Source organism: Bradysia coprophila, assembly GCF_014529535.1.
Source record: "Bradysia coprophila strain Holo2 chromosome IV unlocalized genomic scaffold, BU_Bcop_v1 contig_106, whole genome shotgun sequence".
In the NCBI taxonomy this organism is placed as follows: Eukaryota; Metazoa; Arthropoda; class Insecta; order Diptera; family Sciaridae; genus Bradysia; species Bradysia coprophila.
In genome coordinates, this window is record NW_023503372.1 from 5,138,679 (window position 1) to 5,166,317 (window position 27,639).

Sequence of the window (27,639 nt, forward strand, 5' to 3'; positions counted from 1 at the left end):
CCAAATACACATGTACGGCTATCACAAGGTAGATATGTAACCACAGCAAAGTTTGTTGAGTAATAAATCAAACAAGATTAAGTGAACTAATTAACTCTACTAATTATGCTAACAACCCGAGTCTGTTTTTTGGGGGTGGGGTTAGTTTAAACACGATTTAATTACACATCATAAGTCGTACATCTTAATTATCGCTAACCAATATTTATGTACTCGGGTTGAACATTTACGTATATACATGGTGTCGTGGATAGACGGGGGGTGAGAATGTGTGCAAAAAGAGTCAAGGGAAAAAAATATCAATTTCAACGAAATTACATTATCGCTTTAATCACAAAGAGAAATTTCAATTAAAAATAAAAAACAGTGGGGACGAACGAGCATTAATAAATTAACATAACCGTGCTGTACGGTCGGTGTTCCAGAAAATCCTTTTTTACTCTGTAGTACTGCATCCTGTACGCAGTCAAGGTTAGTAGTATTCAAACAACTCACACATACGTATTTGTGTGAGCGTATGAACTCGAACTGCTTGTACTTCGTTTGTTTACACACAGCCCTTGCACATGTTACTTTGATATTTTATCTTCATTTCGCTTATAATTCGCTAATCATTTTCATGTAAATTAAATAGTAATTCACGGTTGGTTGTCTTATTGAAACTGTCACTGTTGCCAGAAACTGATGTGATACAACAATTCAAAGAACTGCTTTAAGTTAACATCCTACGTTTATTAGAACAATCACTTCCGTTTCTTAATACGAATTTATTCCTCTCATCTGTTATCGATAGCGTTAAGGACACTTAAAGATTACCTCTGACTGATATAGTCTGAAATAGCAAAATGAATGTTAAAACTAGTGACGTAATAGATTTGGTTTTAATCGGTTCGAATTGGTTCAATGTGTCATAGAAATCGGTAAATATTCTGGTGTGTTATTCATTTATGTCAACGGAGAAAAAGAATGCTACAAAAAGCGTATGGGGGCCGACTACCGCCTGCAAAGTAAATGTGTTTTTTTTTTACATTTTATGGTGCATGTTCGTTTCACTATCCCTTTGATTACGATATAATCAGAATTAAAAGCTTACGTCCATGAGTATAAAATGAAAGCCGTTGTAAAAATAGATTGCACCGAGATATTGCACACAATGCTAATGGAAATCAACATTGCGGACAAATGTGTGACTTTTACAAATCTATGTACAAGGAAATGCTTTCAACGTCACACAGTCCGGGTAAAACTCCTAAATAGTTTTCAATGCGGTTGTAACTTTCAATAGAAAAATTACGATAAAACATTACAATTATAAGTGGGAACACAATACACTTGTTAACCACACTGCACCCGCTCTATATGTGCGAAATTATCTATAATTTAAATTTTTCCGTTTCAGAGCGTCTGAATGTGCTGTATGAACGCAATTGGACGTTGCTGGTGCATGAACAACTCAGACGATTCGAAGGTACGATTGTGGCTGCAACGAGAGGCGGTCTGGTTGAAACGATGGGTGATAATAGATTTCCACGGTGGTCGTTTAGTGAGGCATTACTGTATTCCGTGACAGTGATTACAACAATCGGTGAGTAATTGCATTTTATTTCGCTGTTTTCATTCGAAAATCTCAAACATTGAAACACACGGAAAACAAAGAATCGGAAAAACAACAACGAAACCACCGCGTTAAACTGTCTAAGAGTCATGCAAACTTCAAGTAATGCGAAATCTCTGGTGATAAATCCATCACATATCCAATTTCAGAAAAAATAAACAAAAACTTTCAAGACATTATTTATGTATCTCCGATGATACAATGCCGTGCACAGGTAGAATATGAGCTATATGGGGAAGCAATGAACGGAAATAGAAAACGGACGAAATAATTTCGTCGGAAAAATTATTGGCTGGTATTTTTAGTGAGACCAGGGCTTATTTTTGGGAAATTGATTTGCTAAATTTTGCTAAGATTTTCCAATTTTTGCTACGTTTTTACCAAATTTTGAGAAATCCTTGGAAAATCTTAGCAAATTTTGGAAAAACTCAGTAGATTTAGCAAATGAATTTTCTAAAAATAGGCCCTGGCTACGACTATGCTTTTCTCATTGAGAATCCATTCTTTCAAACGTAGAGAAATGGGACGACCGTACACAGGACATTGAGGACAATAAATTTTCAAATTATTGGTATTCGTCCTTCATGAGATCCCGCCTTACCAACAATTTAACGTACAGTTACTATATTATGAGCAATATGATAACTTTTAACATTTCCTCTACGATCCATTGCGAAAGCACACATATAAGATGGTATAGCTCGTTTGTAAATTCTTGATGCCTGGTGCATTGAAATAGAGTAGCTCAATAAACGTTATTTACAAAGTTTTCAATTGAGTTTTGAAAACTATATTGAAACTAAAACTCTATCATGCATTCGACAGAGTGAATATTGAAAGAGTTATGTGTGGATGTGTGTGCGATCATAGTGGATTTTTATGAATCAGATTTTCTTTTGAAATTGTTTTTCAGTAAATGCACAGCAAATATTATTATTTTCTTCACATCAAATCGATTTTCATAACCTCAGGCTTTGTAAAAAAATGTTTTATTTGATTAGTCATTCGGTAGGCGGTGTCAAAGGCAAGAATTTATCATGGCGATACTTGGCGTTGATAACAAATTACATGTTATAATGATTAAATCTACTATGCCTTTTGTTTAGACTATCGCAGACTAGAAAATCTTTTACTTCATTAATTTTTGCAAACACTCTGCTTTAAAAGACAACATTAACCAGAGCTGAACGCTTAGTTTTGTCGTCGTTGTCGATAACATATGACATTTAAAATTCATTTACATTCTGCTGTATTGGGTACTGAGGACTATGCCGCAGGAGCATCAGCGCAAAATTTACGATTCACATTGTAAAATGCGTTAATTCTATAAATTTAACAAATTTTGCAAAAACATTAGATTGTCATCAATACGATTACAACATGTATGCAGGCAGCGTATACTAGACAATTTTCCGATTAAATCATTCCCCTTAAAAACAAAAATCTTATCTCAAACACGTTTTACATTCTAATATGAGGTCTCTCAATTTGTAACACAAACAACGCAAAACTTATAGATTTTTCAAATATTCCCGGAATAGCAATTGTTCAAACATACAAACACAAAAAGCTTTCAGAGTGAAAATGAATCGAATTAATTATGGAAAACTTTGAACAGCTTATGTGAAGTCGATAACTATTTTGACCTAGATTTTGAGAATAACTTTTTATTTGAAGATTGTTTGCTCCAAATATTATCTGATTTGGGAGGTACTTTCCCATCGTTTTTCACGGCATATCATTTCTTTCTTATATAGGGCAATTCTACAATGTGCTAACAAATTTGTAATAAAATCAAAGTCACAAGTGTGTTTTTTTCAGCAAAAAACTGTCTTTTCGGCAAGTGTAGGGTTAGGGTATGGTATATCTTATTCGAGCCGACAGCAAAGCAAGTGGCTCAAATACACAATTCTAAGTTTTGCGAGTGAGTGTTTCCGAAAGATGCGAAAGATGATTATGACAAAGGAATTGAAGTAAAATAAACCGAAAATATTCTTCATGTAATGGATCATTTTCGCAGGTGGCAAACTGCTATGTAAAAGTCAACTTTCGTATGGGGACGTAATACACTTAGTTCGCTATAGTTCTTTATTACACTATTACACTACATTAACCGAAGTGGGACCGCGTGGAAGTGGTGTCTGTGACTACAAAACTATTATAACGGAGTTTTAGCACTGTGTTTGTATGAGTGAACCAGCTCTCAAAACAACTGACAAACTTAGACACAAATTTCTTTGATAATAACTGTAGCTCTTTGCGGAAAACTGTGGGGGAAAAAACGAAAAGTTCAGGCGGAAGTCCCGTTTAGAGAGCTCTAATAAAATTACATTTTTATGTGAAACTTTTTGCAGCTAAAATTTTTCTTACAAACAGAACGTCTATCGCGTTACATCTCTGTTACTACTGTTGTTCAAAGGATCGCCTAGAACAAAATCTTGTACTTCATTATTTGTCTTCATACTTCACTATATATAAGACCACCATAGTTCATAACTAATTTTTGTCGTTGCTGTCGCTAACAAATGACAGAAGTTTCTGAGTAGCTGACAACAATATATAATCTGGCTACGAAAAAAAGGTGCCACAGGAAAATATGAATTACATTATCACAGCCCCAACTGTTTTTTAATGCTAAGATTAGTTTAAAATCCGGTAATGGATATAACACAAAAGTGAAACCTTACCGCTGACGAAAAACAGCAAGCATTCGTCTGTTATTATTTGTTAATCCAGCGTATTATCCATGTATTGAATGACGGGATCTTTGTGTTTTAAGCTGAAAAGTCTTTATGTACTTTATGTGTTGTTGTGCAAAATGCAGAATTTATACGGATTCTGGAAATTGATATGACTTTATATCACGATATATTTAAACGACTTCTGATGCTTATTGTTTGCAATAAAGCTTGTGATGCATATAGTTTACCATAAAATGGTTTTGTAAGTCTGAAATTGCATTGAAGTTCTCTGCGTGTTTTTTAATACGACAAACAAGTACTGGTACAATTTCATTAACCTTACTACATAGGTCCTGTGGTGATGTTACCAACAGTTTTACGACAACCAATGTATTAAACAATCTGTATGTTAAACTAACCTCGACGTAGTGGCATCGTTAACATAATAACGCAACAATTTATACACCGAATTTATCATAAACTTAAATCACAGGTTAAAGGAACGATTATACCAGATCCATTTTACTGAAATGAATACAGCAATAGAGCTGACATTAATTCGCAAAAAGAATCTTTGTCCATTCGGTGTCTGAAAATATAATTTAGCTTTCTCATTCACCCAAAACAGGACACGGCAATCTAACACCCCGGACATCGGAGGGCAAAATCGTTACCATGCTGTATGCATTGTTCGGTGTGCCATTGATGCTGATGTGCTTATCGAGCTTGGGCGGTTTTCTGGCCGATGGTCTTCAATGTACATGGCATACGTATTCAAAATTATGTAGAGCTCGTAATGGAAATAATGAAAATGAGATGCACGAATGCGCTCAAGAAGAGGATGAGGTAAGTTTCATGTGAATATTTCAAATCAGATGTGCAAGTTACTTTAAAATAAAATTAAATTACTGCGGTTTTTGTGTCGGTGTAAGTAGAAGGGAATATTGTTCTCGTGCACCATGTGATGTATATATAATAAAGTTACAGCTCGAACGGTCGATGTAATCCAATGTTTTGAAATTTATAATTTTATGGAATTAAACTGGGTCAGATATGGAATTAATTTCCAGCTTCTTCTTTTTCGTGTAATGATTTCAAACGAAATCTCTTCGGCCATAAAGCTATAACCGAATTACGTGTGCTTGAACTTTTTGAAAAAATAAAACAAAAAAAAAAGCGAAACCGCAGCATGGGATACCTCTCTCTATGCGAAAAAGGAAAATTTGTGCTTCCATACATTGTCTGCGTGTGGTTCTCGGTATGGGATTACAATAACTTTGGTTTTGCCGACAACAATGAGGGTTAATGTACACATACTATACGTATATCGGACGGGAAATGAATAGGATTTTTCGGAAACAAAAGGTTAAGTTTGACCCACAGTCCATTCATAGCATTCATAACAAAATATGCGTTAATATTTATCGTCGTTTAACTTGTTTCTGAAGTATTTATTGTGCTTTCGGATTGGCAATAAAGTTAGTTTTGAACTTCAAGCTTTATATACGTATAAAACGACATGTGGCTTTCGATCGCAATTTGTACTGGTCTGCATATCTCGCATTGATTTCAATATTTTGCTTTTAACTTTTCCGGAAGAAGGAAAGAGCGAGGGGGATTTATAAATTCATTTCTAATTAATTTAACTTTGTGTTCCGATCTAGCTTTTTCGAACTTAGTTAGTGAGGTTTCATTCCTCTGTTTCAATTTTGTTCTTTGTGTTTGAATGAAAACTTTTCGAAGAGCTGCTGATATTTGTTTGAATTTAATGTCAGATTGTAATGAATAAATAGAAGTGCAAAAGTAATGCCCTTAGACAAGAGTTTGTGCTGACCAACAAGAGTGATTCGGAGAAAACAATTTCAGTAAATTCTAATTTTAGTTTTTGTTACTTCGATTTTATGTCACTTACCTACAGACCTACAGACCTGCAGACCTTAAATTACAAATTGACTTCCAACAAAATATGATTGTTTGCTTGCAACAAACATTTTAACGAAAGTACCAAACGTCGTTGAAATCAATATGAAATAATCCCAAGAACATTGGCTGCTTTGCCTCTCTGAATCTTTCGTCAGAACGACAGAAGCAGTATTACCTTACCTCTAAAGTAGCTTTAACCACTCAAGTTTTCCTTAATTTTTTAAATTTTCGAAAATTTTCCAAAATTTAGATTTTCTCGAATTTTTCTTCATTTTCTTGATTTTTTCGTTTTTTTTTTCAATGATCGTCCCAAATCCTTTAAAAAAATAAATGTGATCAATCCAACCTTTCCACCTAGAACGCGAAATAGTAATGTGGATGGTTAACAACTGTACTCCTGCAAGCCCAGAATTCTTGAAGTTTAAGAAAATTGTTGAAAAACCATTAAAAAGAAAATTGGATTGAAGGTGCAGGACATCGTTTCTCCGTAAAATTTCACATCGCTAGTTAAGCCTACCAACATCGTAAGGTCAGCGATTTTCTTCTACAGCACAAATCGAATAAAGACAACGAGGTATGGGAAAGGACTTGTAATTCTTAACCGTAACACTATAATGAAGTCAAAGCTCGATGAAGGCATCTGAAAACCGATGTTTGTTTTTTCGAAAACTGTTTGTAGTCGAAGATTCATGCATATAAACAGTCTAGTGACTCCCTTAACGGGAATTGTCCCGTTGAAATGATTCATTCTTTCATTTAGATGGTTCAGTATGGGAGAAGAAACACCAAAATTGATTATATAAATGCTTTTGAGATATGCTGTGCGCGTACGTATATTAGAGAATGAAAACCAATTTTCTTTTGTAACTTTCAAAGCAGATGATTCCCGTTGAGTATAACAATTCTACTTCATCCTTCTGCAGAATCGCCAGCAGACAATTATTATTGACTGGGAGACAGACTATGCAAGGAGACCATACACAAAACCCGTAAGGTACTCCAAGCTTGCTGAAACAGTACTTTTAGTAGTTGTAGTGACGTTCTCACATGTGATCCTGAGCAGTAGAGTGGATGAGGGAAGATAGAAGGTTCAACTATGAATCAGATTCTCAATAACTTTGAAAACCCTGAAAACCCTTCGGCCCTTCTCTATGAAATGCCTAACGTGCTAAAGTTGAAGTGCGTTTCTTAAAGTCCCCTTCAATGTTCCCCTTCAACTAAACTTGCAATTAATTGACTATGCTAAGCTCAGAGCTGGCTATACTGGACGATATGGCGATATCCTATGCGCCTTCCGAACTATTCTTCGACTATTAGTGCTCCTTCATTCTACTAGCCGATGCGCCTTCTAGTAGCCAGTTCAGTCCTGGCTACCTTTGTTTCGTGGAAGGTGCACACTAAATTGAATATCTAAAATATAATGATAGGGCTGACTGACTGACAACATCTCGTCTCTAGTACATTGATATCTGTTCACATCGCAAACGACTCGTTTCATGGAACAAAAGTTTTGAAATACAAAAACTCTATTTTCGTTTCATTTGCATGAAAAGCTTTTCCCGACTAAAATACACAAAATTTTCAATAGTTTTCCTACAATTCCTTTTTTCTTGTATTGTTGCAGATGGATTGCAACATTTGTAAATATGACGCTGTTTGCAAGGAAACCAAAATGCAGACATACGACAAATACACTCCCGTCAACGATCGAGAAGGTAATTTAAAAACATTTTTCCCTGCACACATATTGTAAACGGACTGAATTTTATGAATAACTTCCGATCCTGAAAAAGAAGAATAATTCTTTCGACTGTGTGGCATCGTATACGACATGAAATCCAGCTTTTTAAAAAGTTGATTTGAATAAACGTACATGAATCGCATTGTTTATTCATCCCTTTTGTATGAATAAAATTTGAATGAGAATAAAATTTCGTGAATCTTTTCAGTGATATTGATTGATATATTGCGATTAAAAGAGTAGAAAAGGTGTAATGTAATAAAACAGAGTGAGTGAGTGTGTGTGTACTGGCTGGCATATATATTACCTTACCGGTGTATTCGGATTCCTTTATTCCTTTTTCCAGAAAGATGTGCGTGATTCATGAAATTCTTTTTCAAATGTCGGAAGTAATACGCAGTCAAAGAAGGAAAAAAATGTGCATAAATGACAAACAATAGCGTCAGAGGCTTCTCCATAAATTCAATTACTTCCATCATTTCTTTCAGACATTCTTCTACAGATTTATGGATTTGACATTCATTGAATTCGTTATGACCCATATTTCAGTTTTACGTTTTCCCACAATCGAATTGAGACTTTACTGACAGCAAGCGTATTACGATTAAACCATTCAATCTGCTACTTCATTTGTTTAAAATATCGCTCAATGTTGGATGTAGAATCTTTTGCTTCGGTAGCTGAAAGCTACTTTTTGATTTAATAAAAGACAATCGGCAAAGCTTGTTGCTCACTTGTGTGGTTGTTGTCGCTAACAGATGACCCTAATTTAGGCTAAAAACAATTTTTACCACATTACGCAAATTTCAGTTAAGGGGTCGTTCATAAAGCCCTCAAAGCGTGACATACTTTATGAACATTAAAGGAGGACTTAATAGTCAAGGAGAAAAAGTATAGAACTAAATTTTTTACCGGAAAATGGAAAATCGATTTTCCGGCCGGAAAACCCATTTATATGGAAAAATTAAAAGTCAAATATCTCCTAAAAGAATGAGTCTTTTTCAAAAAAATTTTTTTTTCTGAAGAGGTTCATCCTATGTTGACATTTTGTCGAACAACTTTTTTTTGGGTGAGTCCAGATGGCGTTGGTATCGGTACGTTCCCAAAAAGTGTACCGGAAAATTCCTCAATTTTGTAGACTGATAACTTGGCCAATAGTCCATTTTGATGAGTAAAAGTGATTTGGAAAGGTATAAGTAAACTCTTTCGAAATCTGCCCGGCGGAGGTTGAACCAATTTGTGGTTCTCAAGATATGCGCCAGGATTCCCACCTACCTCCAAATTTAAGTTTTCGTTAAATTTGTAACATTTTTCCTTGGTATTATTGCGACAATTTAAAAATAAAAACTCGACATTTTTAAATACCACTTACGCAGGCATCATTTCTCATATCGGTAATTGATAAGTATCTCTTCCTGGTTCTAGAACTCAGAGATTTAACGAGTTTTACTAGACTTTTTTTGGTTTTTCTATCATCAAATGCAATTATTGAGATCGTCAGAGGTCAGCTCCTATGTGTTGGGCACTCTTCACACCAGAAATCGATACCTACATCTTCGAAGTTCTAGAACCTAGAGATTCATCGAACTTCCATCCCACTTTTTGCTCTATTTAATGAAAAATCGTCATAATGTAAATCGTCAGAGGTCAGTCCCTATGTGTTGGGCACTCTTCACACCAGTAATCGATACCTACATCTTCCAAGTTCTAGAACCTAGAGATTCATCGAACTTCCATCCCACTTTTTGCTCTATTTCCTAAAAAATCGTCATAATTAAGATTGTCAGAGGCCACTTCCTATTTGTTGGGCACTCTTCGCATCAGAAATTGATAACTGCATCGTCCTAGTTCTAAAACATAGAGATTCAACGAACTTCCATTCCACTTTTTGGTCGTTTTTGCTCTATTTCATGAAAAACATAGGAAGTGACCTCTGACGATGTCGATTATGTCGGTTTTTCATGAAATAGAGCAAAAAGTCGGATGGAAGTTCGTTGAATCTCTAGGTTCTAGGACTAGGAATATGTAGGTATCAATTTCTGGGGTGAAGAGTGCCCAACACATAGGAAATGTCGACTACGACTTTAGAGCTTCGAAAATCTCACACCAAATGTACGAGTTTTCACGATTTTTTTCTAGTTGTTTAAAGTATTCTTTTGGAGATTCGGAGTCGACATACTCCAAGCATCGCAAGCAAATATATCGACAGAAGGCTTAAAGTTCGCAAAGGTTCCCATAGAATTAATAACCAATTTTATCGTCTAAGAGAACCATCTTAGAGGGTAAGAGCTATCAAATTCAGACTTTCGTGATTGAGACACAAAGGAGGTGTCGAAAAATCTGTAAAATAGCGTGACGTAATTCGTGAACTGCACCTTTTCAATTGATTGCTGGGGATGTTTCTTTCTACAAAATTCGGAATGAAAGAGTGATTCGTTCGTCTAGTGGTTAGGACAGCTGTTGTGTACTGATGCGAAGGCCCAGGTTCGATATTCCGGATAGAACATTTCCACTTTTTCTTATAAAATCTAATTTTCGAAATTGTAGTTATTCGAGCTAAATTAGATTCGAAAAAAATTGCTGTTTTGTTCGAAATATTCAGCTAGGTCATTTGACACTTAGTCCAACGATAAATAACTTCCTTTATCTAACGCACGATTACTCTTCTCCATTTCAATCAAAATAGATTCCTGCCACTTGATACACAATTCACCAGCGAAATCAGTTCCAGCGTCAAATCAACACCAAACTGTCTGTATGCAAACACTGAAGAAATCCGGTACGCTTTCCAACCAACATCACCCACAGCAATATTTATTATCATCGAGGGACTCGCACCCATCATCAAATCAAAATCATCATCTTAACCAAATCCATCAGCATATGGAAAACGATGTACAGAAATCGAATCCGAATTCATATTATCCGATGAATCGTATGCAATGCCATAACCATGTTACCGCACAACAAATAAATTCCAATTATCAAGGAATCCAATTACATGGGCATTTACAAAATAAAAACGATAGAGCTGATCATCGTGTTCAACAACAGCAGCAGCCGTACCATCATCAACAGCAGCATACGGCCACTGTTCATGGTGAGTATTGCGGTTTAATTACAATAATTAAAATTTATTGTTAAAAGTGGAATGGCAAACACTCAGTTCGGTTTCCATTTCGTATTGCGGAAAATTATTTCCTCGTTTTTATACACCTTTTGCCTGGTTTTGTGCGTTCGGATTGTGATGGTCTTTTTGTTTGCTTTCATATGTTATAACATTGTTTACGGAAACGTGTGGTGGATGGGAGAAAAAAAAGTTTTTCCTATTTTTCCCTCCCGAAACAGAACGGCTTTTAAACACATATCGGAAATGAAGTGTGGCCTTTGTTGAAAGTTCATTTTATATTGAAACAAATGAACAAACAAACGTATATCTGTTAAGAAGGGTGCATGCTCCGAGCTCCGTTCATGTAATAGTATTATAGAGTCAAATCCAAAAGCGAACCAAATTGGTTAATTGAATTGAAGCTAATTCCATCTAAAACACGGAAACGTTTTCATGATAACAGCGTTCATCATTCATTTCACCGTTCACCCTCACCAATATATCCACAATTGCAGAGTGTGGCTTTCACCATCTGGAAAAGGATTTTTCATTTTCATTTGTTTGCTTTTTGTTTTTTTTTTTTTTATGTCGTCGCCGCCGTATTTTCCCTTTAAACAAAAAAAATTTCCATTTCCAGGATTGGGTCGCAGTAAATTCCTTCCGAAACCAATGCCGCCCGAAATAAATATGCTGCTGGCTGAATGTGATAGGAATTGCCATCATGAATACGCAGACACAGCAACGCCAAGTTCGAACAAATGTGGCGGAAACTTGGAAACACTTGAAGACGACGATGATGACGAAAATAGAGTCGGGTGAGTTGATTTAATTTAATTACATTTTTTGTGTCGACCAGACTCACACGCCTTGCCTAGTGTATGTTGGGTGTGAGCGAACGGTGTCTTCAACTTCTGACACTGAATGTCGTGAAATGAAACGGCACTTCTGTTTATCGGAAAGTAAATCGCGATTATTTGTCTGTCATGCGACATTCGCTAGCGGATGTGTCGTTCGTGTCGTGCAAATAAATTATTTTTGACTCATCTTTGAAAAGATTTAATGATGTGTATTGCTGTCCTGACATAGCTTTATAATGTTCAGAAAAAATTCATGAAACTGTGGGTTTATTACACTTTGGGCTGAATTTATTGCCTTAACTGCTTTGGGTCTACGTATTGCAAACAAAGCACCAAAACAGATTTTTTGTAACGGTCAATTTACCCCTTATTTTGTAAAAGGCTTTGCGGAGGGCCAGGACACAATGGTATTCCTGGAAATGAAAAGACTGACCGGCTCGCCAAATTAGGATCGGACAGTGATTTCATAGGTCCGGAACTGAAAGTGGGGCTGTCTGAGGAAGCTAGAAAATCTTTCGTTGTTCAATCGCTGCAACAAGAACAAGAACATCAACAACTATGGACGGCCTACCGACCAGTTGTGTCGAAATTCTGGTCCCGGAGTAATGAACTCCTTAAATTTACGAGATCGGAAGTGGCAAGTTGTTGGTGCGATCATCTCTACAGAATATATTGATCCAGCGACCCTATCTGTTCTTGTGGTCTGGCACCTCAGACTGGTGTACAAATCATTAGGGATTGTCCATTTTACACCAATCTCAGGTTTCGCACCTTCGGGAATTATGAACTCCAAGATGAGTCTATTATCGTTTGATGACTGCTCTTATCAAAAACAGGGAAGTAGATAGAAGTAGCAAGGTCAGGGAGTAGGGAGCAAAGGATCTTTGGTCCGGGCTCCTGCTTCTCAATGACGAAGCCTTTCAAATCTCTAAACTTTCTATCATTCCACCAACTTAAAAACTCATTTAAAAGTTGTGTTCTGGCGCTCGGTTTGCAGTGTGTCGTTCGCGTCTATTATCTTAACTTGAACTCAGTCAACTTGGTTTACCTTCACAACTGCGTCTATAATTATATCATGACTTGTACGTACGAGCCGTAAATGTGACTGGTCCTCCCCAACCTGTTCACATTTTGTTTATCAAGTCGCACACACTTCACGCACCATGTACCCCTTACGTTTTCTATTGTTCCACTTGAGAGTGTTGTTGTTTTTAGCGAAGTTTGTTTCATTGTTTGCATTATTACGAACGAGAGTAGCACATTTTCAATGTTGTTAAGCATTATTAAAAGTTAAATGTGTTCAACACAACATTTTTGTACGTCACAGCGTAATAATAATAATGTCGACTCGAATAAAGTATTCTGAAAGGAAATTGAAAAGCCTAGAGAGAATATAATTTTCCATTTAGTTCGGATATGGTAGACTGCCATATAATTCGGTTATTTCTTTACATACACACCCGACGTATATTTGGGTGATGTGTTGTTGCTTTGGCGAAAAATAAATATCACATATCAAAGAACAAGGCATTAAATGCTTAACGAGCTTATGTACGATTTTCATTTTGTCTTTTAATGGATGATACGAAACGTATATATACGGCACGTCGAGTTCAACGAAGTTAAACCTGACAATTTCCCTGACAGCATACACGTTGATAAAGTTTTGTGCCAAAAATTCAATCGTGGTGAACGTTGATAAGTAAGCGATGAAAGTACTGATCTGTTCGATTTGGTGTCAGTAGGAAACAAAATGTACACTTATCTGAATATGGTATGGGAGAAGAAAATTCTTAGTTTTTATAACCAGGAAATGTCGCCTCAAGTGTACCTCAACGTTTCCTTATCATGCCTCTAGCAATGGGGCAACTTCAGGTTGAAATCGAAAGTTGAATCCGATGTTCAGTTGTTCTTAGTGTTCCCCCTGCAAGCGACCCCATAAGTGGTATTTATGGTAACAGAGTCATACGCTACTGACTGTGCCAGCCATCAACTTAACTTAACATTTATGTTTATACCTCGTCTCAAGCGAAACAATTCAGATCTTTATCTTCAAACAAAACAACTGAAATCATATCGTCAAAGATCATCTGCTATCGATAACGACGACAAAAACAAACGATGAAATCTGGCTAGAGTTCCCTGATATACAGCGAAAAGTGCGGTTAAACAACTGAAGTAAAAGATTTCACACCAAGTACTAAAAGAAACAAGTGTACAGGGCCTATTATTTGGGAATTAATTCCCAAAATTCCCAAATATTCACAAATATTCACAAAAATTTAAGACCAGGTAGACGTAGACTTAAATAAAATTTGAACAATTAAGTGGATATCATGCTTATAACATTTGCGATACATAATACAGTGTTTTAAGCCAGCGGCGTTGGAGGTACCCCAAAAAATGTATGTGTTACGGCACAGCCCTGCTACTAGCATAAACACTGAATTGACAAGTGTCAAATTTGGAGGCTTTAGTGATACGAGCTACCGCTTAGGATTATGTTTTAACTCATACAACAAAAACAAGTCATCTATCTGTAAAACAGAAACGCAGTGCCTACTGTGATTTCATCAGCCTCATGGTTTGGGAATCAATATTGTTAATATTTGTGAATATTTGGGGATATTTGTGAATATTGGTGAATTTTGGGAATATTTGTGAATTTTGGGAATATTTGGGAATATTTGCGAATTTTGGGAATATTTTGGAATATTTGTGAATATTTGGGAATATTTTGGAATATTTGGGAATATTTGTGAATATTTGGGAATATTTGTGAATTTTGGGAATACAATCGCTAAACCGAACTGATGTGCATACGTTATTTTGCACCAGCTGGTCACATACAATTCCAAATGGGACCAGCTGGTGCAAAATAACGTATGCACACCAGTTCTGTTTAGCGATTGTATTTGAGAAGTAATTTTAATTCTTTCTTTATTAACAACAAATTGGTATAGTTTAACAATTGGTAGGTTCGTTGATTGATACAGAATGACTATAACTAAACTCCGATTACCGCTCTAAACGAACATACAAATACTGATCATAATTTATAATAGATGACGCGCATCGATTACCCTTAATTCGGTCATATTTACAATAGCGATTCAAATAGTCGCGGCAATATTATACAGACGAGGTGTAAAAGTTTTAACGATAGAAAATACCTGCTGTAATGCCACTGGTTATTTCTAAGTCATTTGTGAACATCGAAAATAAACTTCTGATGGATGAGATTAAATGTCAATGGTATTTAAACACGATTTATAAAGCTTTATTGATAACAATACAAAATAGAAACCAAACATTTTGGGATAATATATTCAAAAGGAGTAATTATTTGGGAATTAATCCCCAAATATTCACAAAAATTCTCAAATATTCCCAAATATTCCCAAATATTCCCAAATATTCACAAAATTCACAAATATTCCCAAAATTCACAAATATTTCCAAAATTCACAAATACTCCCAAATATTCCCAAAATCGATTCCCAAATAATAGGCCCTGCAAGTGAAGTAACAAATTTAATGATTTGGTTCGTTTGCCGGTTCTGAAAGGTTTAATTGGTCGTCTTTCAAAACAAGATAACTCAATGAATTCTATTTCACATATTCCTTCAAAGATGCAAAAAATTCAAAATGATATGTTCAAATCAATGTCTATGTCATAGCATATGATACCGGCGTATGTAAATTATGTAAGTCATTCACCAAAAAATGCCATTTAGCATGCATGCATGCATACATTAGGAAAAATAGTTATTTATTTAACAAGAATCGTACGGAGGTATATTATCGAATCCGAGACGAAGCCGAGGTTGGCAAGACATCGTGTGCGATAATATACCAACATACGATTCGTTATGTAAACAACGTTTTATGCAATGAAGAAAATCGAATAAGTACCGAAGATGATCTTAGTGTGACTTCAGTAACACATGGCTTTTATCGCACTAGTGTGATAAAACCCCTTGTCAATCCTTTATCGCACTAGTGATTTACAAATAAGTTACAAATATCATCACTGAATTGCACAGAAGACTATTTCAACACTTCCACTTAATACAAAACCGCTATCAGTCCGTTTAACAGCAATTTCTACAGGGGCTGAAAGGGCTGTTAAAATTTTTCAAACTTATATCGATAGACGCTAATTATGCTAATAATAAAATTTGTCTTAGGACTTGAAGATACTGTTCTTAATCTGTTACCGACAATGACGACAAAGTAATCGACCAGCTTTAACTAGTACTCTCTTGATATAGAGAAAAGTATGGTTAAATTAGAGGTTAAATTAATGAAGTAGAAGATTTATTTCATTAGGTTAATCACTTCCATTACATAACTCACACGATCTTTTTAACGAAAAAAGTAGTAGATTTGTTGATTATAACAAGCTATAGTCGCTTGTAAAATTTTTAAGCATTGCCCAACACCTACACAAAATTTTACGAGACAACACATCAACAACCACTTTTTTTGAGCCCGATTCGATTCTTTTACACGTTCGACATCAAGTAATGACGTTCCAGAGTCAAGATTAAAAAGAATCACTTACCGATAATTCAAAATTTCTTACAATACAAAGGCGTTAACGATCTGATTCGATTAAAAGCTTTCCTGTGAATACAAATCCACCCTCAGCTTCGATCGATAAACTTTTGAATTAGAATGTTCATTGAGTGTTCGATGTCTATGTCGTTATTTTCTAAAGTGTTTATAATTTTTCAATTTCATTTCGTAAACATCTATTCAAATTGAAATGTATATCAAGCAGACAGACTCTTGCGAAAAGAGTCTTACCTTCTACCTTTTAACAGTCATAAAATAAAATCAATTTGCTTCACAACGCCTTGGCTACATCCATCGTTACGTACAAAAGCCATAAAACAAAGTTAATACTTTAAAAATGCACATTTTTCCACTTCTCGGGGTGGCAGGGCATATTATATACACGTTACGAATCGAAAGCACTCCATGGGAAAAACGAATATTGGCTCATTTGTATTCGTACACAGAACGGAGATTTTCCCAGAACGTGTTCATGTGTTCAAGAGAAATTGATTCATTGAAATGAAAAATGATTTTTTAAGCATGATAAATATCAACCAACAGCAAGTCTCAATACAATAAAAATTTGAATATCTGTTTATGAACGGATAGGTACAATCGTTATGTGATAGATGCAGTGCATGTTTCAGCCATGGGTATTTGCATTCTTCACGAACATTTTGCCATACGGTGTGAATTATATTCGACATAAATCATGGATTTTATTGCAGGCTTTTGATAAATATTCTCGATTTTAATGGAGAACAAAAGGATTAAAATATGTTATTAAGTATCCGTTGTAACCAATGCAGATGCTGGTTTTGTTGTACCTGCGGCACACGTACATATATAGCAGTAGTTGATGTGAACGGGGTTTACTGATTTTATATTCATTAAGGAAAATGCTCGCCAGCTATTGTTCAATGTGAAATATGTTCATCTCGAGGCTCATCTCAGCAGTCTGGATATAAATAATTGATAGTTCGGTATTTTTGACATATGCTCTGTAACACTTACCAGGAACCATTTGCAAGCGATAAACGTATCTTTTACTTCAATTGTTTAAACATTTCTTTCTAGAGTTTGGTACGAAATCTTTTACTTCGTCATTTTTAACATACATTTTGCTGTATAATTGAACGGAAAAGTTCACGGCTTGTTAACGTTATGTATAATAGATGACTAACTATAGTTGAAAGAGGATAACTTGTCTGCAATAACTAGTTAAGTAAAATATTTTTAATGTTCAGGCTCGGACTGGCCATGTGAGCTTATCGGACAAATCGCTAAGCGCTCTTGGGTTAATTAGATTTTTGCATCTTTTAGTCATACGCCACGCCTCTAGTAAGCCAGTCCTGGTCGGTTCATAGTTGAATGTGTTTACCCATACTGATGTGTTCTCTGAATGCAGATGGGAGATGGGATCACCGATGAAACATTGTTGGCGTTAGTGTTCAAGATTTGCTCAAGACTGACATGGTAACGGCATTGGAACGGATTAACATTTCACAGATGGTAGTTTTACTGTTAGATCTCGGCCAGGTTAAGCTTGCATACGTCACAAACGTAGCAATGTAAACATATGCGACGCATAAAAGCTTAACCTGGCCTTAATTGCTCCGGCAACCGAACTTTCTAAAAATATTTGATGAAAAACCCGTGTATCCACCATACCCATCATTTCGTTAACTAATTACTGCAAATTCAATTACTTTTATTCAACAACGAGAACATCCCATTTCAACAATACTTATTAGTGAATTCAGTTCTCTCTATAAATCACAAACATTCCTCTAATTGAAAACGAATCAAATCTATCTACACACATACTATTCCAAAGCTCAATTAAAAATTCCATTGTACATCATTCAAGTGTAACTAATTTTAAAATTTCGTTTTAATCCACTCTTTCCTTCCTTCATCCCGTCATTGTATGCAAACCTTTCCATGTGCCTGAAACAACATTTTTCACTTTTCCTCTAATGTGCTTCACATTCCGATTCTATTTTTCTAGTGTTTCCTTTTTTACCATTTTTTTTCCTTTATTTTCGAACGTGTTGTGTAAAATCTCCAACATTTTTACAAAAAAAAAAATCCTGCAACTGCATTTCACATTTTATTTGACGGCAGAGGAATGATATTGAACGATTGATTGGTAGTATAAATGGTTTATGGTTCTGGGGCGACGTGACTCATCAGGGGTAGTTTAAATTTACTTTCAATACGTAATAGACGTTGGCAACATAAGCGTTCGAGAAGCCAACAGAAATTCTCAACGGGGAAGGAAAACGGAGAACGGTATCTCGACACTAAGTTTGAGACAAGTAATTGCTGCCAGATGTTCTAGTTGAAATAAGAAGTCTGGTGGTACTGGTAGTCCGATACTATGACAGCACCCGGGTGCGAATAGCGTCTGTATTTTAGATGTTATTCGCACTCGGATTGAATCAGACGCTTTTGCGTTACATGCAGTTATATACAGTACGTAAAAGGGTAAATTCAATAAGATCAAACAGAACGCGTCTACGTCTTAAAAGGATAAATTCAGTAAGATCGAATACCTTTCATATACACTTCGTACAGTTCGTAAAAGTATAAATTTCTTAGGTTCGGGAAAGCACCTTCTTTCCTATACATTTCATTCAACGAGAGATTCAGTAAGGATGAACCTTACACTTTCACGGCGTGGTTGAACAAAGTCTAATTAAAAGTGTGATGCAAAGTAATTTTTTCTCCGAATTATTATTAGTAATGATCTCCTGATCATTTTAGGCCTAAAGAAAGAAAAAAGTCGGCGGGCGGTTTTTGAGATAAATTGAATTTTATGGAGTGTCGGTTGTGTAGCATGTCCTTGTTCTGCCGCCCTTCATTCATATCTGCAGAGTTCCCACTCCTCCTAAAATTCATAAAATTCCTAAAATGGACCAAATCCTCCTAAAATCTCCTAAAATCTTATAAAACTCCTAAAATTCCTAAAATGAGCCAAATTTTTTTTAATAAACTGAAAAACAGTTAATTTTTTTAATTACGCGGCAATGAATTTGAAAACAGTCCTTTCTTTGAGTCATGCAAACTGCGATCCTGAACGTGGATTAAGCGATAACAAATACATTCTTGATGATCGCAGTTTGTTAGAAGAAGCGACTATCGTCGCACTTCGACCAAAAATATGGTGAATCTTATAAACTTGAAAGAAGGGCCCAGTCGACAAGAAACAACTGATAAAGGCCAAGTTGCTGGTCGATACTACCGTCAAAAGAGTGTAAACCATAAAAGTTTCAATTATTGAACTACATAAGGAAAAAGACGTTTTGATAAAAAAAAACTTTTTGTCAGTTATAGGGGTGTGCGATGGATAAAGGATCGACACTGGAGTAAATTTTAAAAATTCATTTGTAACTTGCGACAAATCATAGAAGCTAAATTTTTGATTTTTCGGTCGCCAACCTACTTCGACTTCTACCAAAAACCTTCTTTGAGATCTTTGTTTACTGCATTAGTCTTATTCTACTAATTATTAGAGTCCAGCGCTACAGAAAAAAAAAATCCAGGCAAAGTTTGTCGAGAAAGTCAAGAAAAGAGAAATTTTTGGTAATTCGTCAAAGTTTGCCGACTATGAAAAATTGAGTGGATCTTAAACTTGAAAATTCGGAAATTCTATCAAGGAAATAACTCTTGAAGTGGGCTTAAATTCTTGGGAATATTGTAGACTATACAGAACAGAAAAGTTTTTGAAAATCATGTGAGAAATGTTTGTGTCGTGAGTGTTTGTTTGGTCTAAAATTGAGGCAAAATGGCTCAATTGAGAAAATCGAGTTTTTGACATCCTAGGGATGATCGAGGGCTTGCTCACTTTGAGTACACAAAAATTGAATCAGTGAAATTTCGTTGATTACACTTGATAAATCGCTATTCCTCGTTGATTTATTATGATTAGATACTGATTTAAGACGTTTGACTTGACTATTGAGTGGTTGACTAATCACTAGATTAACAAGTGGTTAATCATGTTAATCAGCTAAGTGAACAACCCCTCGGGGATGATAGCAATTTTTCGTGGACTACGCCAGTCTCGATCCTTAATTGAACATGTTAATTTTCTGAAACATTTTTATTATTTTACGAAGTGTATGAGAAATAGAAAGATCTAAGGGCTGCAAAAATTCCTCCGGAAATTACTTATACAACCTTTAACAAATTTTAAGAAATTCTTTCTACAATTACCTTCAAACTTTCCTAAAATTCTCCTAAAATTACCTTTAAAATTTCCTAAAATTCCTAATTTTAGGAGCCTTTCTAAGTCGTGGGAACTCTGTATCTGGACACGCCATGCTCAACATTCGCCACTGCAACACCTTTAGTTTTCCTCTAAATCTAACTTTTGGTCCTCCTTCTGGACGCAGAACGTGACTTTAAGACCAATGGTATAGCATTTCAGAATCAGCTAGTCCAACTAAAACATATTATACCGCCTTTCCGGAAGAGTCGTAAAAATTTTTGTTGTGGGCACTGACCAGTTTATTGAACTATTATTACTTGGTAGTTATCAATATAGGAAGGTTCAAAATCCAAAAAATCTAAGTGCTGTTTGTGCAAGGAAAGTCACAATATTTTAAACTTCGTCCAAGAAAGCATACTTCACTTTATAAGTGATGGAGGTTAAGTCGTAAAAGTTCGTTAATATTTTCAGTTTGTGGCATTCGGTGAAGAATCTACAATATTAGTTCTGCTGTTCGCACCCGAGTGTGAATTCACTTCGTAAAAATTGCACAAACAGGGGTGATAAATTTGTTCAAAGATTTTACATCGGAAGCATCAAGCTATTGGCTCATTTCATCTGAGTTCACCTCATTTTAAAAGAAAAACCTCTCGCACTGTGTATTCCCACGACTTTCTTACGTCAAATCCCTAACCAATGCTATACTTCACATATAAAGGTATTCTCAATTCCCGTATTACGTTAAAACCTATAAACTTGTCACATACAGATTTACGGCTGAATGTGAACTTGATATTGAATTTTTATAAATCAATCACTGTGATAGGCTACGTCACTTTGGCTCAAAAAAAAAGATTCCGGCCATACAAATATGTGTCTTATTGTTATTTCGCGTGATTTCATTCAATTTTCAAACATGAGCTGAAAATCAGTAGCAAAACAGAGGAAATATCAATGAACCTTTTACGATTGACGAAAATAATCTCTCATGTCTCCACTTTCCTTTCGATTCAATATTTCATTTTCACATTGATATTAAACCAATCGACACAGAAGAAACACCCTTAATAAAATTTCGATGTATTATAATATACAGTCGATACGTATCGCTGTTCCGTCGTATATAACACATTCCCACATACCCATCACTAACAAGCTTAAACATTTCTTGTGTTCGGTATCCTATGAGCTTATAGAAAAATTGACTTCACTCGTCCCTCCACACTCCACCTCTATATTATACACCATGTAAAAGCTCTAACAATGAGCTGAATGAAAATGAAACAAACTCATTGACATCAAACATGTGGGAAAATAAAAATATTTTTATTGCTAAGGATGGGAAAGGTTGATTGGGAAATTTGAGAAATGGGCGATTTTCTTGTTATATTTTGAGACAGACAGAAATATTGATGGCACACAGACATGACATAGAATTTCGATGAATTTAATGCTCGTATCCATTTTTCGTGCGACTATATATGTTTAAAGAAGGGAATGGTATAGACTGTATTATTGTTTGGGCAGTGCAGACATGTGTATAATACAAAACATAGCATTAAGTGTAAAGAAAAATCCTTTTATCATCGGGTCTCGTCCTTCATAAAAAAAAAATCTAAGAAATTGGGCAGAGTCGAAAATCTTATATATGTAAATCGATACAGGAAATTATGGTTTTTATATTGCTGGACAAAATAAATAGACAGAGACAGAGAGATGGGACAACAACAAAAATACCCGTCCAACGGCAAATAAAACGAATGAAAGTTTGAATTTGAATTTCGTGTTTTTAAATGGCCGGTCGGGGGAAAAAGGGATCATCGGATTTAAATTTGTTTGGCCTTTGTTATGCATAACAGAAACATAATAACAATACATTGGATATGGTCGGGAGAATGGGGGAGCCAAACGACTACAATAAAAAGCATTCGTTTTATTGAAAATGCCGAAATAAATATTTATGATGCATTGGATGGGTTTTTCCTGTTAAAATATCCGTTGTTGATGACAGGATTTTGGAATATAATTGGATGTGGAGGAGTCGACAAGAGCTTAATACAATTAAAGAACTTGAACGTTTGTAAAAAATTACCTAATGGTCACTGACGAGAATAGGGAGTCACAATCAAAGAGCTTAGAGAGACGTGATAACTGAGATGAATAGGGGTTACAAACTAAAGTCAAACGTATCAGAGTATAATCAATAAATCTGTTACTTCTATTGTTTAAGTAATGTCATAGTTTTTGGTAAAGAATCTTTTACTTCAATAGTTTTAGCACAAAATTATATATCTCTTACCACAACATTACTTATCATTTAATGCGATAGTCATCAGTGGACCCTCTAGCTTTTTTATCCATTTTTTAATTTGCGCCACAAATGTTAATTCTAAGCGCCAAATGTACATGTCTTAGATGACTCAAGAAAAGGTTATTTGTAGGCCTCGTCGCAATTAGTTTGGGCGCCAATGACAATTCCTCAAAGTGTTCATATGAACACGGCGACACTGGTACGCATTGTCGAACACAGATGATAAACCATTGCTTTTTCTTTCAACAGGTGTCAGCATGGTACACCGTCACGTATGCCACTGATAAAACAGTCCAACAATGCGCTTAAACCGAGCGAATTCAATGCGAACGCTATCAGCAGTGAGCAGCAAGATGAAATCGATCACAATCGTCAAACAACCCACAATCCACAAGTGCCAATTACGATAATTCTTTTGATTTTGACGACATACATTTGCATCGGAACAGTAATATTTTCGTTGTGGGAAAATTGGAGTAAATTTTCCATAGTTTTGTTATGTCATCAATTTCGCTCAAATTTCTACCATTTGCAGGTATCGTCGATGGTGCATACTTTTGTTTTGTCACACTGTCCACCATTGGGTTCGGTAAGCATGATTAATACAACGATACGATGAATATTTTTAAAGAGTTTACAAATCGAAAACAAAACTTGAACGGTCGAGTCAGTTTTCATCTTTTATAAATCTAGGACTTCTTTCGTTATTATTATTAGCGTATGGATTTATACAAAGTGTATACAATTTCATCATAGATTTTATATGTCGACATCCAATCGTTCCATCCAGTCAATGGCATCTTGTGATAAGTCTATGAAATCTAATCGATCTCCATTATAGGCACGTTGTGGGCAATCGAACGTAATATGTCGAATTGTTTGTGGGCCACTATTACAATCGCATGTCGGTGAATCAGTTAGACCCCATTTGTAAAATGAATCTTTACATTTTCCGTGATTTGTCCGAATTCTATTGATTTTACACCATAGTTTTCTTGACAGATCGAATCCAGACGGGTTTTCATGTTTGTTGTCATTTTTGAGTGGTTTCCATTCCGGGGGTGCCTTTCCATTCCATTCCTCCAACCAACGTTCGTTGATATTAAAATCATTTGAGTTCATTGACAGAGAATTTAGTAGTGGTGGGTGTCTTGATTTGAGCCTAAGTGGTGATGATATGATGTCGGCATGGATAGGCAGTTCGGTGTTGTTCATGATTTTGTTACGTTCTCTCATTAAGATATGTTCACGTCGTAGATTTGCAGGGGCTATATTGGACAGTGTTGGTAGCAAAATCTTTTACTTCGTTTTTTTGTAGGCCACGTACGTAGTTTCAATTAACTTTTTAATTTGACCTCATTCAGAGATAAACATAAAATTCAATGCGCATTTCGACAAATTCGAATTTGAAAAACTGGGACTGATGATTCAACAATTAATGTTGCTAAATTCGATTCCAGTCCATTTAATTTCATTGTTTTATGTGTCCCATACATTAAATAGACGAAATTAAATTACCTGTCCAATATATAGCAATTACCGACACGGAAATTTGAAAAGGCGATTTCTACATCTGAATAATGTCACGTTCCATTTCATGGATATCTTTTTAATTTTCACAAAATAATTATTTCAGTTCAGTTTTGAGTCTCGTGACACCAGAAACACAAATATTGAACCTTCACAAAACCATTTTTCCAATGTAGGTGACCTGGAACCGACAAAGACATTTCATGGTCCCGAACTGCAACTGTTCGCTTGTTGCTCCTATTTGGTATTGGGTCTGGTGCTGGTGGCCATGTCATTCAGTCTGCTGGAAACGCAATTGCTGTGGAAGTGTCGACGAATGGCAGTACGACTAAAATTGGCACATGATTGATTGTTCGATGGGGTGAGCATAATCGGCTGATTGGATTTTCGTTTGGATGTGTGAAGAGATGTGCGTGTTGTGAAAATCTGAAAATTGAATGGAAATTTGGAGAGGGCGAAAGTGAAACAATCGGCGATACTAATTACTCCAAAAAATAATCAAAGGATTTTTATGGACCGGTAGAACGGTAAAACGTGTGTCGAATCGAAATTATTTGTTTTTCATACACTTGAATCAGAACAAATAAAATTGAATGGAGTGTGTTGTTCCTTCACGATTACATTTTTCTAGCAGCGTTTATCAGGAGCTATTTTTGGCGAAAACGTTTATTGGGAAATTTTTTAAAAATATGGGAAAGTGCTCGTCCAAAAAAAGTCCCTCTTTGAAAATACAATTTTATTGCCTGCCTTATGCGAAAGTTGACAATTACATCGCAGTTTGTACTGTACGAAAATGATTCAAAACATGCAGAATATTTTCGGTTAATTTTATCAACTTTCGCATGTGGCAGGTAACAAATCCGAATACATTGGACGCTGCTACATAATTCGTTAATTCTAAAACAACTTCGTGTCGCAAATTTTGTTGCACCTTGCTGCGGTAACTGTTTTTGGACAAGAATGGTGAAGCCTGTTGCTCACAAAACACACTTGTGAGTTTGAGAGTATCAGAAAACTGTTACCTCATGTAATCAATTATTTTCGCGGCATCCAATGTAATCTACCAATAGTAGTGAGCAGCCAGAAGAAATGTATTAGAAACATTTTTCCTGTTTAACAAATTCTCTAAACACTTTGACAGATAAAACGCGCAAATTGTGAACGGAATCTACTAAATCTAGTACTTCAATACTCTGGTACAATACAGATGTGGATAATGATTGTGGGTTGAAGAAACGAAAAAAGGAGAATCGAATTCGATAAATGTTTCTAAAGTTAGTTTGGTCGACTGTTTTACATTTCTTTCGACATTTCATTATAATCAACAGAGCTTCAATTAACTGGTTTCATATGTAAATATGGAAAATCTTTCATATCACCTGTAGACAAGATCCAACAATTTCAATCGAATTCATCTTACTCATTTCACATGCCCTAGCGACGTTACGTACATATCTTAATGTTGTGGTCAAGTGGCATGCGGAATGACTATAATTTATTTGTATTGTAATTGATGGATTTTCTAAATTCTTTCCCAGCAATTCCACTTTTCTCTCTATTAAGTTTTTGATGGAAATAAATTTTGAAATAATTTAAGCGATTTTTGAAGATAGATAGCAAAACACAGCAAGAATTTTATCAAAAAATATGTTACAAGCATTTAACACAGCTTTACTTCATTTCCTTTGACATACAGTTTGCTATAAGTAAAGAGAACTAGGTAGAACCCATCGCTTTATTTTTCTTTTCATTGGTAACAGACGGCCAGCTCAGTAAAGAGTTTTCAGCTTATTCGTGATCCAGATGTGCTAAATTCTAGATATGTTATCCATAAGTCCCGCTCTGTGGTTACGAGACAGTGTAACTGTGACTTGTGTGTAATAATAAAAAATTGAGGAAAAGTAGGATTTCCCTGTTTTCGGTGTATGTTGAAGAGAATGATATGTGTATCTAGTAGTTTCGGACAGGGCATATTTTTGAAAATTGATTTGAAGAATTCTCCAAGATTTAGCAGATCAATTTTCCTATTTGGTCCTGGTTCTCGTTTCGTAAGAAAAGACTGATGAATGAATCAACAGTTTTCACGCTTCGACAGATGCACACTGGCTTTTTTTCTGTCCCGTAGCTAGCGTTTCAAAAACTATGTGAAACTTTTTGCAAAAACTTTTAAAAAGAACTTCAAGAATATCGGTGAAAAATCTTGAGTGATTCCCAATTTAACCTTTTAGAAATGGCAACCGTATCACGATAATTATGAAATCTGTTTCTTCTTTCGTTCGCCTAATGTAGTGTTTGATTATGAATAAATCTTTTACTACATTTGTTTAATCATTTATTTAGTCGTCTATAACGGATGACTAGTCGTTTCTGAAAGGTGAACCCAGCAAAGACGCATTTTATGCTGCCAGATTATAGAAAAGGCTCTAAGCAAACATTCGAACGTTAAAATGGTAAAATCAACTGTGGATCAGAATAAATTTTTTACTTCATATTTTTGTAAGAAGTGTAGTCAAACCAAATGAGATATCGAAACTTTTTGTAAGTACTTCAGTAGAGTGTATGCTAATGAAATAAATGTCTAAGTTATGGTTTAAGTATAAAGCAATTTATAAGTATAGTTTTCCTGCGAGAAAATCATTTCATTTACCATAATGTACCGCATTTCGCAGAAATAGTATAATTGTTTCTACGTTTCATTTAGATCTATTTATTGAAATAAGCGATAGTATTGGAGAACATGGTTGTCTTCGCTACATATCGTGTAACAAAACAAAAAAAGAAGTAAAATTAATTGCAAAAGTTTGTAATAAAATTCATTTAAAATGAAAAGAAAACCGAGTTTCATTGCAATTTTGGCCAAACCACACAACACCAACCAAACTTTTTCAATCTGATGGAGACGAACGACTAAGTATTAAAAGTGACTATGGCGTTTTGTTTGGACCCGAGAGAATATTATTGTCTCACCGCTGAAAATATAGCTTCGAAATGAATCTAAAGGCTGCGCTGCAATTAGGGGTGAGTTGGATTTTCCGCGAATCAAACTGGAGTTGTTGTATGCCATTGGAACTTTGCTGCAAATACGAGCTTCTT

The 27,639-nt window shown here is 35.4% G+C and overlaps 1 protein-coding gene across 1 annotated transcript in view; it reads left to right on the forward strand.

Annotated features, from left to right (window-relative positions):
• Nucleotides 1–27,371, forward strand: part of LOC119070644 — a 40,295-nt gene extending 12,924 nt beyond the window's left edge. The window contains exons 2-9 of the mRNA XM_037175073.1: nucleotides 1,400–1,585; nucleotides 4,925–5,142; nucleotides 7,844–7,934; nucleotides 10,647–11,060; nucleotides 11,707–11,884; nucleotides 23,266–23,492; nucleotides 23,552–23,605; nucleotides 24,723–27,371. Of these exons, the coding sequence (XP_037030968.1) occupies nucleotides 1,400–1,585; nucleotides 4,925–5,142; nucleotides 7,844–7,934; nucleotides 10,647–11,060; nucleotides 11,707–11,884; nucleotides 23,266–23,492; nucleotides 23,552–23,605; nucleotides 24,723–24,895 (1,541 nt within the window). The 3' untranslated portion in view covers nucleotides 24,896–27,371. The remainder of the gene's footprint in view (nucleotides 1–1,399; nucleotides 1,586–4,924; nucleotides 5,143–7,843; nucleotides 7,935–10,646; nucleotides 11,061–11,706; nucleotides 11,885–23,265; nucleotides 23,493–23,551; nucleotides 23,606–24,722) is intronic.
• The last annotated feature ends 268 nt before the right edge of the window (nucleotides 27,372–27,639 follow it).